The sequence below is a fragment of the Cibotium barometz genome, chromosome 52 (assembly GCF_041138505.1).
Source record: "Cibotium barometz isolate CiBa-2024 chromosome 52, ASM4113850v1, whole genome shotgun sequence".
Taxonomy (NCBI): Eukaryota; Viridiplantae; Streptophyta; class Polypodiopsida; order Cyatheales; family Cibotiaceae; genus Cibotium; species Cibotium barometz.
The window spans coordinates 34,605,820-34,623,161 of record NC_141097.1 but is presented as its reverse complement, the minus strand read 5'-3'; the positions used below and the strand labels follow the sequence as shown (position 1 = coordinate 34,623,161).

Genomic DNA, 17,342 nt, shown 5'->3' with positions numbered 1-17,342 from the left:
TCCCACACCAGATTATACAGGCAGAATTTGCTGCAGCCCCGATGGTAGTGGAGGCACTCTTCCAGACAGTCACGTACCTTCATCGCATCAGTCACATGGATACCCACATGTGCCCGAGGCTTGCCCTGGAGTCCGCCAGACACCTAGCACTTGAGGGACACTCTGGAGTATGGTATGCACTAGTTTCCACTTGGTTCTCAGTATATGGGCTCTGCATGGACCGCCTACCCCCCCTTAAATACAGTTTGACTCCCCTTTTTTCCGGCTGTCTCATGAGGACCAGGTTATCCAGTCAGATCTTCTTAGCCTCTACACACATTGCACATGGATCACACCCCCGGAGCTCCCCACGAAGATGCACTTTTACATAGACCACTTCCTCACACTCACTGAGGCTGGATTCATCCAGCAACCGGGCTACTTGAGTGTTCACATGTTCCATGCCATGCGGATTGCAATTGGCCAGATACGGGTTTCTTCCCACCGCCTCAGAGTGGAAACAGGTAGAGCTGAGCGCATCTTCAGATCCGGGAAGCACGTATGGACACCCACAGAGAAGAGGATCTGCCAACTATGCCACACAAAGGTTGAGACGGAGGAGCATCACATATGCCGATGCCTAGTATACTATGAGATCCGCGGGAGGTTTCACTGTCTATTTCGTGAGGGATTCGGTCCACTCTCCAGGATCATTGACTTCCACGACCAGCGTTGCCTGGGCCTCTTCCTGCTTGAACTCCGCAGACACCTTCTTGAGACACAGGGACACCTTCTTGAGACACAGGCCCCAGCCACCCCGCCCCCTCCCTCGGCGGCCAACCATCACTAGTTTCTTCCGGACCCAGGTGGTGGAGGACACCGACATAGTGGATCTTGTGGACCCTCCACGAGTTGCTATGGACCTACCTCGCTCGAGAGGAGTTACCTCGGACCAAGCCTTTGCACTCCAGCGTGCCCGACCCCTCGACCCCCCCGTCAGCCACGATCACCTCATCAGCTCCAGATCCAAGACATGCTCCACCGCCATCAAGGTACCTTTCCACGTGACATAGCTGAGGGAGACCTCTCGGCCATACTCGTCAACCCCATGCTTGACATTTTGGAGAGTGATATACCATCTACTCGGAGCTGATGTTGCTCCCATGTTTTTAAGTTCTTAGTATTCCATGATGAGTTTCCATGGACAGTTTTGTATCACCCCAGTGTGATAGCTATATTTATGTTTTCATTCTATTTTATTTTCCATTCCATGATGAGATATGCCATGGACATTATTGTACAACTTTGGTATCATAGGCCCATTGGGTCTTTAGTAGACGCTTAATATTTCGAGCACCCCGAGGTGATGCACACACTAGAGGTGGAGGACACGGGAGCTTGCAGGGTGTCAGAGGACATGGGGCCGGATAACACCAGATATGGTCATCACTAACTTGAGTAGGGAGCCCGACACCATCTCATTATTTATAATGGGATGAGACAGTGGCACGATTCAAGAGCACTCACATGCTTTCCACGATCAGGGGGACATAGCACAGTGGACTACATCATGGGGTCCATGGAGATCTCACGGTGCAGATCACATGTACCTCTTGGTGTCACTGGCGAGCTCCACACCAGCACCCACACAGCCCACACAGGCATCGCATACCACTTTCTACTTCACCCATGACCTGGCAGACATATATGAGCATCATGTATATGACGGGCTACTCCAGATGGATCCCTTGTCACCTCTAGACACACTCGCCACTCAAATGTCATCTCTACTACATACGTCCGCCACCCACAGCTTCCCCCATCATACACACATTGCACACACAGATAGATCTCGGAGCATGCCCCAGAATCGGTGGTATGATGATGTGTGCAGAGAGCTATACAGGCACCTCCATGCCCAGACAGCACTGGGGAACATTACACAGAGATAGGAGAGCCGACAGATACAGACCCTCACACGTCGTAAGAGGCGTGCATATGAGGAGGCACAGTACTGGGATATATACCACCTACTCATGAGCAGAGATATAGCCACTGCATGGCGCAGGATGAGAGCGCCTCGCCCTCGTACCCCGATTGAGGATCCACACACATGGCACACATATGCAAAGAGCCTCTACCATATCCCTCAGCAACCGCCCATACCACAGCCACAGGAGCCCCGCCCTACCACCACCTCTACTTTCTTTACCGCCTCGATGGTAGAGAGAGCTATCCACCGGTTACACCATGGGAGATTGGCCGACCACACAGGTATACAGAGCGAGCATCTTATTTATGCAGCTAACACATGGGACCCTTTGTTGCTCACCTCTTTAATAGGGCACTAGTGGAGGGCCTACCAGCTGAGTGGACTATGCACACCATCGTGCCTCTCCACAAAGGAGACATGCTAGACCCCAGCAACTACAACATTATCATGATTGGCCATACATTGGCCAAACTTTATGGCGCAGTGCTCCAGGCAGAGTTGAGCTCATATGCAGAGAAGGAGGGACTGCGAGCACCAGGGCAGCGGACAAGCTTTCTCCACTATTGACCATATCTTCACTCTGAGATGTCTGATTGATCAGGCTAGGGCGCGGGAGAGGAGATTATACTGCTGCTTTGTGGATTTCCACAAAGCATTTGACACAATGCCACAAGAGAGACTCTTCCAACGCCTCCAGTCATTGGGGATCCCATCAAAGATGGTTTGGGGCATCTATGCTTTATATGAGCGGGTCCCCGGGCGCATACGATGCCCCGAGGGGCTATCTGATGTTATTGCTAGCACCATAGGTGTGAAGCAAGGATGCCCACTCTCTCCTACACTATTTGGACTATACATTGATGAGGAAGCCGACTTCATTGTTCACGGTGCTCGGGACGGGGTAGACATCTCAGGTACCTTAGTCCACATTATGCTATATGCAGATGATATTATTGGTCTCTAAGTCGCAGATGGGACTACAGCATCATCTCCATGCACTCGATGACTTCGGGGACTTATAGTGAACCTTGGGAAAACCAAGGTCATGATTTTCCACACCTCAAGGCCGGTTCGACGACAGGCCATCTTCACACTAGCAGGAGGACAGGTAGAGGTGGTAAGACTCGTATGTGTACTTGGGGATTACATTTGCGACTCCGCCAAGAAGATTTACTATGGCACAGGCAGCCAGGGATAGACTCACACGAGGGTATGCAGCTCTAACCATGCTAGAGAGAAAATGTCACTAGGCACACTTCCAAGAGCCCCGCACGAAGGGGTGGTTGTTTGACACACTAGTCATCCCTGCTTTGATGTAGCAGTATGGGCACCTAGGCTGCCACTTCCACGTGGTCTCAGATAGAGAGGCCTCAAATTCTCATGCTCTAACAGATGATCCGCAGCAAACCCTCTGTCCCACATGACATTGTCCGAGCGGAGTTTGCCGCACCTCCTATGCTAGTAGAGGCCCTCTTGCAGACGATCTGCTTCATACAGAGGATCAGAGATATGCCATCAGAACGACTCTCACATAGAGCTTTTGAGGCATCCAGGCAGCTCACAGAGAGTGGAGATAGGAGTTCATGGTATTCACAAATGATACAGTATTACACCCAGTCAGCCTCTACTGTCGAAGATGCTATACTACAGAGATCAGTTTATGCGTATCTCAGCAGATGGATTCATTCAGCGACCCGGATATATGAATGTGTACATGCCTCACAGTGCCCGAGTGGCGATTGGCCAGCTCAGAGTGTCATCACACCAGCTTGAGATTGAGGCAGGTAGGGCAACACCGATCCCCAGAGCAGTGAGGATATGTAGACTCTGCCACGAGGAGGTTGAGAGTGAGGAGCATTATGTATGCAGATGCAGAGCATATAGTGACATTAGAGAGAGAGACACCACCATCTTCAGTGGACATCCCTCACTCCGCCAGATTATGGAATCCGCAGACCAGCGCAAATTTGGCCGGTTCTTGCTAGAGACACAGTGCCACACAAAGGCACTAATACGGACTCATACCACAGGGAGAGGTGGGCGACAGCTCCAGCTCACTGATTTCTTCGAGAGATTTATCCCAGTGCCTACCCTGACACAAGAGGGGGTTACACTTCAACGCGATGCAGACCTCCAAGCCAGACGGAGACCGAGAGCACCAGGCTACCAGACTCCCAAACTACATCAGAGGGAGATCACAGAGATACTCGCTCGCCATCAGCACCATATCCAGGAGCGGCTAGCTCACTTACACTCACACCTCGAGATCATGCTCCAAGGGATTTTTGCCTCGCCATCACCTATGTATCACATATTACACCCCCATTATGGTAATGGTTGGAGCTAGACAGATCTGCATTGCATTCTTGTATACCCTACGCATATAGGTTGCATACTGAGCCTCTAGAAGTAGTGCTCCATCCTTCACACCCCCCCCCACTAGCTCAGTACTTTCATAGTTTATTTCATGTTCATTTTGTCCTTATTTTTCTGGACACCCAAAGGACATTGACAGTTGTACATTGATTTGTCTCATAGGTCGAGTTCGGCCTCTAGTAGATAATCATGCAGCTCTCTCTCTCTCTCTCTCTCTCTCTCTCTCTCTCTCTCTCTCTCTCTCTCTCTCTCTCTCTCACACACCTGTGCGCTCGCCTGTTGAGATGACTTGTGCGCTCACTGAAAAGTGTGCGTGCTGAGATGACCTGTGTGCCTCTGCTCTATGCACACCCACCTGCACGCCTCTACCAGCCTCTGTGCGCACCTCTGTAGTAGGCAGCCTCGTTGCCCTATGCGCAGGCCACCTCGCTACTCTGCTCTGCACGCCTCTGTGCGCACCTCTATAGGCTGCCTCGCTTTTCCCCCACACCCTTGCTCATGCCCCCAAGGCAGCAACTAGTAGGGGAAAACATGTCTCAACCCTTCAAGGGGGAACAGGATGATGAGAGAACCTTTCACACCCCCACGAAGGCACCGAATGCCTACCGCAGAAGACCAAGGGAAGGAATCATGTCCCCTGGCTCACGAAGGATTACGAAGATGGCCCAACGAGATGAGGCCCTTTATGAGGAGATTCAGCTTCACATAAGGACAGAGATGAACACCATGCGACAGGAGCTTGAAAAGGAATGGACCGAGCAGATGCATGCCCAAAGGAAAGTGATATGCGAAACGGTGAAGGAAGAGATATATGTCCAATAGAAGGGAGAAATGCAAGCCCGAGTACAGGTTGAGATGGAATTAGCCCAAGCCTTGATGCACACGGAAATGAAAAAAGAGATGCAGAAATGGAAGGATGACATGCTCCGAGAGATTGGCACAACAGTTGCATCGTACGAAGGCACTTTGAAGACATGTACGGCTGACCGCGAAAAAGACATCACAGAAATGCAAAACACTTGGGAATCATGTAAGGTAAAAGCGGCTGCAGGTGAGAAGGAAATGCATTCATGGGCTGAAATTGCTAGTGCCACAAAGAAACAAATTGAGGAAGTCAACCCATGGATTGTAGTAAAAAAACAGAAGGATACACCAGTCAATAAAGCAGAGGTGATGAATGCTACATTGCAAGAGGAAGCCAAGAGGGCACGTGTCTTACATGTACGTGTAGTTGGGAGGGAAGATAAGGGAAATCCCCAAGGGGATGCAAAAGCTCTTGCAACAAAAATTGGAGCCACTGATGTACCCATAACCGGAGCATGGCGAGTAGGCAGAGATGAAACCAAGGCGAAGATATTGATCATCAGGTTTGGAGACTTGGAGAAGAAGAAGGCCTTCCTCTCCAAAAGGATGGCCCTTAAGGGGGAAAAGATTTATTTGGATGAGGACCTTACACCGGCACAGATCGCACACGGGAAGGAACACATGCCGCGTGTGCTTGAGGCAAGGAAAGAGGGGAAATGTGCGGTATACAGAGATGGCCGAGTCATCATTACGGAGAGGAGGCCCGCTTGACAGTGCGCGACCTTGCGATTCATATTTGAGGATACTTTCAGACACAGTGATATTGCTATGTATACGGAGACCCATCAATGCACAAACAAGAGGCTTCCTGACGTACGGGGTTATAGATGGAAATCAGTTTTCCGCCCTCAGCCACGCACAATGGGAGGTACTAGAGGATCTGGAGGAGTGGCAATACTTTACACGGAGGAGCTTCATGACAAAATACATGTGGTACATAGAGATGCAGATGCGAGGTACATGTGGGTCCGAATATGCAGAGAGGGGCTCCGCCAGCTATATGTGGCGGTATGCTACTTTCCCCCAGCCCACTCCAGGTTTGCACCATCAGGAGAGTCGCCCTATATACCACTATATGATGATATCATGAGGTTTGCCAGCATGGGAGACATATTACTATTGGGAGACTTTAATGCACGTACAGGCACAGAGCAGACAGAGCTGTATGATACTCAAGAGGCTATGTACCGGGAGATCACGGCAGAGGATGTAGGGTTGCAGAGATCAGCACAGGATGAGGGGGAGATTACAGATTATGGCAGGCATTTTCTCACACTAAGGAGTGCACATGGGTTGGTCATATACAATGGCTTATCGAGATGGCAAGGAACAGATGCTCTCACACACTGGAACTCTAAAGGGGGAGCAAGCACAGTGGACTACTTGATGGGATCTACTTCATTGATACCTGATGTGCGGGGTTTCACGATTTCCAGTAGGCCCATTGGCATAGCAGCCAATCATGCATACCTGAGTTTCAGGTAGGTAGATCCCCGAGAGATGGGCCAGCCACTCATCTACCTAGGTACCCAAGATATCAGTTTACACGTAAGACAGTTGGGGTTTACCGAGATGCAGTATCTGATGGCTTGTTCGCCCGCATAGCCCTATGGACGAGACCACGAGAGGATTGGCAAGTGTATTACATGCATCCATCTCATATGCGTTTCCCTGCACTATGATCCCTTCCACCCACCCCCGCACCACTGCCCCACAGAACAGTTGGTATGATGATGAGTGTCGTGAGACACGAGCACAGCTACAACGTGAGATTGCCATTGGGTCTCACACGCATAGACAGGCCAGGATGATCTTTTGGCGCCTTGTGTGGAGGAAGAAACGAGCCTCTCTGGCTAAGTAGAGGAGGAGATCTACCAACTCTTCCTGGGGAAGGACAGCAAGAGGGCATGGAAGATGTTTCAGGAGAGACAGCCTAGTACTCCGGTTACTGCACCTGAGGCATGGCATACTTATGCTAGAGAGCTATATGATGCACCAGGACAGCCCCCCACCCCCCCTCCACTGGGAGCTACATTGGCTAGCAGCACCTTTTCTACTATGCGGATGGTGCTAGATGCGATAGACACGTTACAGAATGGAAAGGCACAGGATCATGATGGGCTAGTTGGAGAGCACTTCTCATATGCACGAGACACTTTGGCTCCGCTCATCGTACATGTGTTTATTCATGCCATTTGTGAGGGTTTCCCGACAAGCTAGACAGAGCATATTATTGTACCACTCTTTAAGAGTGGGGACCCCATGGTACAAGGCAACTACAGGACGATCATGATTGGACATTACTTGGCCAAACTATATGGCTCTATATTGGAGTCGGAGCTGAGCCGATGGGTAGAGAGGCATGGTCATTGAGCACATGGACAACCTGGCTTCAAGAGAGGATTTACTACCTTGGCTCACATACTGACACTACGGACACTTATTCAAGAGGGCAAGGCACAGAAGGGAAGGATATACTGCTACTTTGTGGACTTCCGCAAAGCCTTCGATACCGTACCATGTGCCAGGCTTATGCAAAGATTGCATGACATTGAGGTACCTGAGAACATGCAATGGGAGATATATGCTTTGTATGAGTCTAACAGGCAGAGTCCAAGCTCCAGGCGGACTATCTGATAGGGTGACCAGCACGATAGGGGTGAAGCAGGGATGCCCGCTATCGCCCACCCTCTTTGGACTGTACATTGATGCGGTCTCTGATTATGTAGACAGATTGGGAGGCCCAGGGGCATGCCTGGGCAGGTGTGTTGCTACCCATCTTGTTATATGCTGATGATATTGTTCTAATCTCAGATTCTCCAGAGGGAGGCTTTCTGTGCGGATAGAGATCTCACAATGAACCTTGGGAAAACCAAGGTTATGGTGTTTAACACCACACAGGCATGGGTGACGAGATCAGAGCCTCAGTTCACTTTCCGAGGGGAGCCGGTAGAGTACTCAGGTCATATGTCTACTTGGGAGTTACTTTCATAGGACCACATTTCTCCCTGAAGGAGGCAGCAGCAGCTAGATTAGCTCGAGGGCATGCAGCCTTGGGGGCACTTGAGAGGCAGTGTGCACACATACAGTTTCAGGAGCCACACACCAAATTGTGGCAATTTGATACGCTTGTCACACCGACCCTCTTGTACGGAGCTCCAATTTGGGGGCCCAATATACATCACAGATCTCAGAGAGGGACAGATGAGGGATGGAGGCAAATGGAGAGAACTGATTATGATGATTGCCCGCATGATTCGGAGCAAATCCCACACGAGATTGTTCGGGCTGAGTTGGGTGCCCCACCAGTAGTAGCCGAGGCCCTATTCCAGGCAGTTACCTTTTTACAGCGGCTATGGGAGCTCCCTCAGCAGAGGTATTCCCGATTGGCATTGACTTCATCCATACAGTTGGCAGAGGATGGAGATACTCATTGCTGGTACGCTCAGATGAGATCATGGTTTGCGGATAGAGCCACTACCATCCTTTCACCCCCTCAGGCAAAACCACGTGATCAAGATGGATATCATCAGAGCGGACACAGAGAGGACATGGACTAGCCCCCTTGAGCCCTTAGGCATGAAAATGGCTCATTACAAGAGCCATTTTCTACACCTCTCACCAGATGATTTTATCACCTGCCCGATGTACATGGATTGACATCTATCACATGGGATACTTTGTGCCATTGGACAGATCCGAACCTCATCACACCAGCTGCGGATTGAGACAAGGCGATATGTGCATCAGATCTTGAATGACCGCATTTGTCTCAGCTATGCTACCATGAGGTAGAAACAGAGGAACACTACATTTGCCGATGTACAGTCCATTATGAGATCCGAGGGAGATATCACTGCCTCTTCCGAGAGGGTTTTGGGCCGTTACGCAGGGTCATGGAGTTTGAGGATCAGAGATGCTTGGGATTGTTTCTACTTGAGCTCAAGAGACACAGAGAGACCCTTTTGGCAGACAGGAGGCCGAGCCATGATGTACCTAGACAGAGGACCCTGACAGGTTTCTCTGGCACTAGCACCAGCACCAGCAACCCAACCCACACACCTCCTGATACCTCCTCCATTCGGCCATCAGGGCACCAACCACGCTCCCAAGGAGTCACCACAGATAGAGCAGTTATCTTACGTCGTGCTCGTCGGCCACGCCCACCAGGATCCCAACCACGCCATCCTCGCCATCGCCAGATCAAAGCCATTATTGCTCGGCATCGGAGGCGCCTACCTCACTTCTACGACCTCTCCATTCTAGACAGCCCCATGGCGGAGATACTTGATCTAAGGAGAGGGCAACACTTCAACTGATTAGCATACATGGATCTACCTCATATACATTTTTCAGTATTTTCCAAAATTTTCTACTCAGTATCATCTCGAAGTCTTACAGTTCTGTTCTTATAACTGTAGGACAATCAGTTTATTGTACTTTTTAGTCTCATTTAGTTGTTCTCTTTGATGAGACACCAACTTTAGATGTACTCTCAGTTTTGGTCTCATAGGCCATTATGGCCTCTTAGAGACGTTAATATATCATTTCATCTCTCTCTCTCTCTCTCTCTCTCTCTCTCTCTCTCTCTCTCTCTCTCTCTCTCTCTCTCTCTGTGGGTTTTTTTATCCAGACATTGTATCAGATCCACCATGATGTAACTTTTGGTCTCATAGGTCATTATGGCCTTTTGAAGACGTTAATATAACATTTCATTTCATTTCATTCATCTCTCTCTCTCTCTCTCTCTCTCTCTCTCTCTCTCTCTCTCTCTCTCTCTCTCTCTCTCTCTCTCTCTCTCTCTCTTAAAATTGGAACGATACAGAGAAGATTAGCATGGCCCCTGCGCAAGGATGACACTTTTTTCTAGGTGCCAGTTGTATCATCTTTGTTTTTCATTTTCTGGGTTTTTTTATCCAGACATTGTATTAGATCCACCATGATGTAACTTTTGGTCTCATAGGTCATTATGGCCTTTTGAAGACGTTAATATAACATTTCATTTCATTTCATTTCATTTCATCTCTCATCTCTCATCTCTCTCATCTCTCTCTCTCTCTCTCTCTCTCTCTCTCTCTCATATATGCAGTAGATTCTTTAGCTCCTTTTCTTGCACACCTGTTTAACAGGGCACTAGCAGAGGGTTTGCCTGCGGAGTGGACGATGCACACCATTGTGCCGATTCACAAAACAGGGGATATGCTCGATCCGAGCAACTACAGGACGGTTATGGTTGGCCACGTGCTAGCCAAACTCTATGGTGCAGTGCTGGAGCAGGAGCTTAGATTATATGCTGAGCGAGCAGGTTTACGCTCATCAGGGTAGGCAGGCTTCAGGAGAGCTTTCTCTACCACTGACCATGTATTCACTTTGAGATGTATGATTGATCAGGCCAGAGTGAGGAAGAGAAAGCTCTATTGCTGCTTTGTGGATTTCCGCAAGGCATTTGACACAGTACCACGAGAGAGGCTCTTTCAGCGCCTGCAGTCTCTTGGCATACCAGCAGATATGACATGGGGCATCTATGCATTATATGAGCAGGTTTTTGGGCGAGTCAGATGTCCAGGAGGTATGTCCGAGACTATTGCTAGCACCATTGGTGTGAAGCAAGGATGCCCACTTTCCCCCACGCTATTTGGGTTATACATTGATGAGGTGGCTGACTTCATTACACGGGGAGGCGGAGATGGAGTTGATTTAGCAGGTACCTCAGTACATATTATGCTCTATGCTGATGATATTGTATTGGTGTCTGAGTCCCCAGGTGGTCTACAGCAGCATCTACATGCACTCCATGATTTCTGCACACAGAGGGGTCTTACTGTGAACCTTGGGAAAACCAAGGTTATGGTCTTTCATACATCGAGACAGGGCAGGAGTCAGCTGACATTCACTCTCGCAGGATGCCAGGTGGAGGTGGTGACATCATACGTGTACCTAGGGGTTACCTTCTCTGCAGCAGCCACACGCTTTACCATGGGTTCAGCAGCCAGAGCTAGATTGACACGGGGATATGCAGCATTGGCTATGCTAGAGAGACAGTGCCACCAGGCGCATTTTCAGGAGCCCCGGACGAAGGGGTGGCTATTTGACACATTAGTCACACCGGCATTGATGTATGGAGCAGCAGTATGGGCGCCAGGCCTTGCTACTCATTGGTGGACACAGATAGAGAGACCACAGGCCCTCATGATGGCACGCATGATACGCAGCAAACCGTCAGTACCTCATGACATTATCCGAGCAGAGTTTGCTGCGCCTCCTATGATGGTAGAGGCCATATTTCAGACTATATGCCTACTAGACAGATTCAGAGAGATGCCACAGGACAGATTATCATACAGAGTTTTTCAGGCATCTAGATAGTTGGCTGAGGCAGGAGACAGAGGATCATGGTATGCACAGGTCACACATTGGTTCTCACAGCATGGCCTAGACATGGATCATCTACCACCATTCCAGTATGACAGGGATGCACCACATATCCGTCTCTCTCATAGTGAGAGGAACAGAGTATTGAGACAGGATCTATGGCAGCTCTATACACGAGAGACATGGATATCGCCTACACAGCCTCTTCCACCGAAGATGCTATACTACAGAGATCACTTCATGAGTATCACTGATGATGGATTTATAGAGAGGCCTAGATACATGGAGGGCTTTTTACCACACGGCTCCCGAGTGGCTATTGGTCAGCTCAGAGTTTCATCACACCGATTGGAGATTGATACTGGCAGAGCAGCACGGATCCCCCGAGAGGAGAGGGTATGCAGATTGTGCAGAGAGGAGGTGGAGAGTGAGGAGCATTATGTATGCAGATGCAGAGCATATACAGCCATCAGAGAGAGAGATATCCCATTTTATTCAGAGAGCCACATTCCCTACGCCAGATCTTTGAGACAGCAGACCAGCGCATACTGGGGAGATACATTCTAGACATACAGCGCCACAGAGAGACATTATTACAGGCTCAGACAGCTCCAGAGGGGGGGCGACAGACACAGATTACTACATTTTTTCAGAGATCCATACCCCTCCCAGCCCCTACACGGCAGGGAATTACTCTCCAGAGAGCAGAGACACTTAGAGCCCGCAGGAGACAGAGGACACCTGGCTTTCGGACACCACGCCTATACCAGAGAGAGATGACAGAGATCAGAGCTCAGTTTCACAGAGAGGGTGCGGAGCGACTGGCTCGCTTCAGAGCACACCCAGGCATGTTCTTCAGGGAGCTGTGGACACCCCCTTCACTGATGTATACCATTTTATACCCCCAGTATGGTACAGGATGGAGCTAGCTAGGTTGCATATCATGATTGTATACTCCATGCATATAGCTTTGCATTCTCCTAGTAATAGAGCTCCATCCCCTGCACACCCAGATTCAGCTTTTTTATTCAGTACTTTTTCATTTTGTTGGGATGACAGAGGATACCCCATACAGGTACTCCGATTTGTCTCATAGGCCGAGTTCGGTCTTTTGGAAGACGTTAATAAAATCTTTCTTTCTCTCTCTCTCTCTCTCAATGGCAATCATCAAAAAAAAAGGGCTAAATTTGAATATTATGGCTCACACATCAACCCAAACTATTGGGTCACATACTCAAGTGAAGAAGACAATGCTCAAAAATACATAAGCATGCCTATTCCCGCCAATGCAAGGAGAGGTCTTGCACTTATCCGGACTAGGTCAGTCACCGTCACACACACTCGAGATTGAAAAAGGAGCATGGAGCAATATCCCAAAAGAGAAAAGACTATGCAAAGTATGCACTTTGGGAGCAGTGGAGACGGAGGAACATGTCCTTTTAACATGCCCACAATATGACCACATAAGAAAGGACTTTAGTGCCATTCTAGAAGGATATCATGACTTGGTGGATCTGCTCACACATGCCAAGCTTGCTGCTGTAGGCATTTATATCACCAAGATTCTTAAACATCATGGCTACCTTACAGCACAATGCGACCATACGACAAGCTCCATATCACTCCCATGAAGGGAGGAGGCTTTGTATTTCCCTCCAATGAAGGGAGGAGGCTTTGTTTTTTGTTTCTTACAGCTTTGTAATAATTTCGTGGAGGTCCCATGGGCCGTTTATCGGCTCCCAGAGGACGATAATACATTCTTCTTCTTCTTCTTCTTCTTCTTCTCTCTCTCTCTCTCTTTTCATTTTGAGTATGACGACTATCTTCGCCACCTCTCCAAAGATTTTTTCTGCACACGCCGCCTAGTACTCAACGGCACTGACTGCAATCTGCTGCTGACATGACAGCTGGCTGTGTGTTCTGGACCGGCTGTTCAAGCTTCGCAGACTACGCCACACTGTCTTAGCTGGCCTGGCTGGGGTGGTCGCTCAGGCCCAGCTATAAAGCTAGCCAGCCTAGCTGCCACACAACCTTGTAAGGCGAAGCCTTGTGCCAAGGCTTACATAAAGAGTGCCTATAGTGTCTTTCACACGCGCGCTTCACCCGAGCGCTCACGACGCTGATGTGTGTAAACACACATCCACCGTCAGCATCCATATGGAAGCAACCTTCTTAGCATACCGGTGCACGAACGTTGTAGGCGTATCCAACACTCCTCCATACGCATGTCCAAACACTTCTCCATGCCAACCTCGTCTACCATCAAAGGGAAAAGCAATGGGGACAGAAAGCTTCGCTTGGGATTCCTTCACGCTCATGGGAGAGTATCGAAGACTGACCAAGGATCATCTGATCTAGAACACACCTAGAAGCAAGGATTTAGGCTCACCTCTCAGCCATAGAGTCCATCCGAACTCACCCCCGAGCTGGAGGCAATAGCTATACACCCTAGGCAAAGCTCCCTCACAATAAGACTTGGCGTCCCATACCACCAAGCCACACGCTGCAGGTGTCCTGCGGTCAGAAATCATGTTAGGCCTTAGGCTATGAGTAAGACTAGAGATCATGTCCTAGAACTATGCCATGGGTTCACTTATACAGGAGCATGAGCCCTAAACTTAGCCCTGTTTTTATTATATGTGCTTTCCTATAGTTCTTTGAAAAACTATGCCTCCTATTTAAAGCCTTTCTTCACTTAGTGTGCAGCTGACCCCTAGCCACGCACCCCTCTAACCTGGAATTTACCCACCCTAGGTTAGGTGTTTAGTGTGTACATAACAATGTCCATATAGACACATCTCTTGTGCATGCGCGCATGCACATGTGTGTGGGGGGGCGGGAGAGTGCATGTGCATGCACGCGTGGGCATGTGCTTGTGATGTACATACATATTTAATTATTTACTTTTTTTTTTGTTTTACGAGCTGGAGTTTACATGGCACAAAATGTGTACCAAAAACTCAGAAGGAGAATGCTTTTGTCCGTAAACTTGTAAGGAGAACGCTTTTGTCATTTACTTATTTGATTAATTAATTATTTTTGTATATATATGTGCACACACACACACACACATGCATGCATGTGCATGCACATATCTCATCCAAAATATTAGGAACACCAAGAAATAGATAAACAGGACCACTAATCTTGGAAATATGCCGTGAGAAAAACAAATAAAGCAACAACTAATTGATTGGTATCAGCAAAGTTTTTTGGCACACAAGCTATCAATCATGCTCTTTCAAAAGTTTTAGCTCTAAAACAAATCATTGGTGATGACACTAATACAAAGTGACGACGGTAATACAACCCTCAATCATTTTTGAAAAAAGTTGAAGTTTGTAAATCACCAGATTCAGAGTATCAAAGCTTGTGAGGATTATCTGAGCCATAAAAATCCCATCCTCGTTTAAAAACTCATATCTCTGAATGATTTCCCTTGCCTCTTTGGTCCCAGCATACACAATTACATTCGCACTTGACATCCATTTCTGAAAGGCACCTTTCCATTGTCCTAATAGAGGAGGTGGAACAACAACCAAACTAGGCCTTGCCACTCGAAATTCTTCGAGCAAACACACCAAGAAGCCAAGTGTTGTAATGATTCTCTCCTGAAACAACAAACACAAAAAGGACATGATGTGATCAATGAACCAATCCATGGACAGTAGTAACCTTTATTTTTAGGCAAACTAACACAAAGAGCTATAACAAGTTTCCTTAAACTCATAGAGAAAGAGAGAAAAATCTATTAACGTCTACAAAAGACCCAGAGGGCCTATGAGACCATGACTAGTACAATGATAAAAACTAAAAAAGAACGTGAAAACTGAAAACTGAAACATGACTCTATAAGCCTCCTGATGGCAGATGCTGCTATGGTGAGGGCATGCCATGTCATCGCAAAATCTCATGGATGTCTGTCTGTGTGGTGGAGATCCTCTGTGCTCTGGGTCGCGAGTGCCTAGCACGTAGGAAAGCAAGCTTCCAAATGAGCGTGCTAGCATTCACTTACTCCAAGAGCCATAGTGAACTCACTGAAACAACCCTTTTACCTTCAGTCTCATAAAAGAAATTGACGTTGTCTCACATGAGCAGGATAAATATTTAAAGGTTCATATTTGGGGCTAAGGTTTATTGACCAAGTGTGAAGGGGGACCAAGGAATTAAAGTTCATAAGGTTTCCTTGGGTGGCCCCTAGGATATTTAAGGGGGAGGGGGGGGTGCTACTCTACTTTTGGAGTACACACCTCCCTCTCTCTCTCTATCACTTGCTTTTTGGAAAAAGGGGTGCTGGCGGGCAGGGCTGAAGGCTGGATTTCTGAGAAAAACACATACAGGCAAGCTGCGCTTCAGTTTCTCTTGCTTTTGGAGAGAGTTGCAGGTGGGGTGCGCTTTTGTGTATGCAGGCGCAGCTGAATACAAGCCCTGGAGAGTGAAGCTAATTGGCTGCTGTGTTCTGCAAAACAGGACAGAAAAAATACTGACAGGATGAGCACCAGGGATCAAGTCAATACGATGATCTACTGCCCGTTCAGGTGGTAAACCCGATAGCTCTTTGGCTTTTTGGAGAATAAGCTGGCTGCTGTGCTGCAGAGAATACAGGCGCCTGCTGCAGGTTCGTCTTACTCTCTCTCCTTTGCTTTTGGCAAGAAGCTGGTAATCAGTTCGGAAGCGTGGACTGTTAAAAGAGAACACAAGGCTGGACAACAGGTTCTCTCACTGGTTTTCTCTCTCCCGGCTGCAAGACAAGAGGGCAGGACAGAACGGGGCTTTTTCCACGTGTCTTTTCTCTCTTGTGAAAAGCGACAAAGACTAAGTTTCTCTCTCTCTTTGTGAGCAAGTGAGATTGCAGAAGTTGTCTTATGGAGTCTCTCTTTTCACTGGCTCGTGACTGTTCCGGAGTTGTTCTCTCTGGCCCTTTGTGAGAGGAAGGGTTTGGCAGTTCAGAGGGTGGAAACAGGACAAGATTGTGGTCTAATTTGGAAGAGTTTGTGGACTGTTTTCATGGCTGAGTTTGTGGCTATGTGCATAGATGCATATTCAAGGCCTCATGGATGTACAGACTTAGCAGATTAGAGGAGATAACAGTGTGGTGTTCTTGGGACACAAGGTCCATGCTAAGAGGTCCTAAGGATAAACAAATTGGACTTGCAGACATACGAGCCATGAATGGCCATGTTGTAATCATCTAAAACTTTTCCATTGAAATTGAATAAAGAAATACCGAAAGGGGCGCCAAGCTTTGGGGCCAACAAGTGTCATTCTCTTTCTTGTGTTGGAGCACTCTAGCTCCTATTTATTTGTTTATTGGCTGGACTACAATTGGATTGGGTGACTACTAGTCTACCGCACTTTGGTTTCTACGAGAGGCCGGTTTCAAGGTTCCGTTGCCGGGACCATCATCAACTTTCTTAAGGGGGTGAGCTCGTGGTCGTCTCAAGGAAAGCCGTTGCTGAAAATTTCAGCAAGATGTCAGACACTGAAGATGACTATTTTTATGATGATAAGGAAGAGCAGGAGACCACTCCTGAGAGGACTGAATCTGAGGATGTACTTGCAAGAGAACAGGCTACGGAAGATGCACGTTATGAGGATGTAACGCAGCCAGAAGACATGCCAAGTAAAGAGGAAGATGATGCCCAGTTTAAAGCTCGTTTGGCAGGGGCAGTGAATGTATTTATGCAACTCACGCAAAGTGAGAAGTTTACTGAATTTATGAAATTCCCTTCTGAGCCTAAGAAGAAGAAGAAAGAGC

General features: G+C 48.2%; 1 protein-coding gene and 1 pseudogene across 3 annotated transcripts in view; one reads left to right on the top strand and one right to left on the bottom strand.

Moving 5' to 3' along the window:
* The window catches only part of LOC147609093 (uncharacterized), a 150,566-nt gene that overhangs the window by 45,385 nt on the left and 87,839 nt on the right, over window positions 1-17,342 (bottom strand). For all 3 annotated transcript variants that reach the window (XM_086788808.1, XM_086788810.1, XM_086788809.1), the window contains one exon: window positions 14,935-15,195. In XM_086788808.1, coding sequence (XP_086644934.1) covers window positions 14,935-15,195 — 261 coding nt within the window. The remainder of the gene's footprint in view (window positions 1-14,934; window positions 15,196-17,342) is intronic.
* LOC147609094 (U6 spliceosomal RNA) lies at window positions 10,009-10,104 on the top strand (annotated as a pseudogene).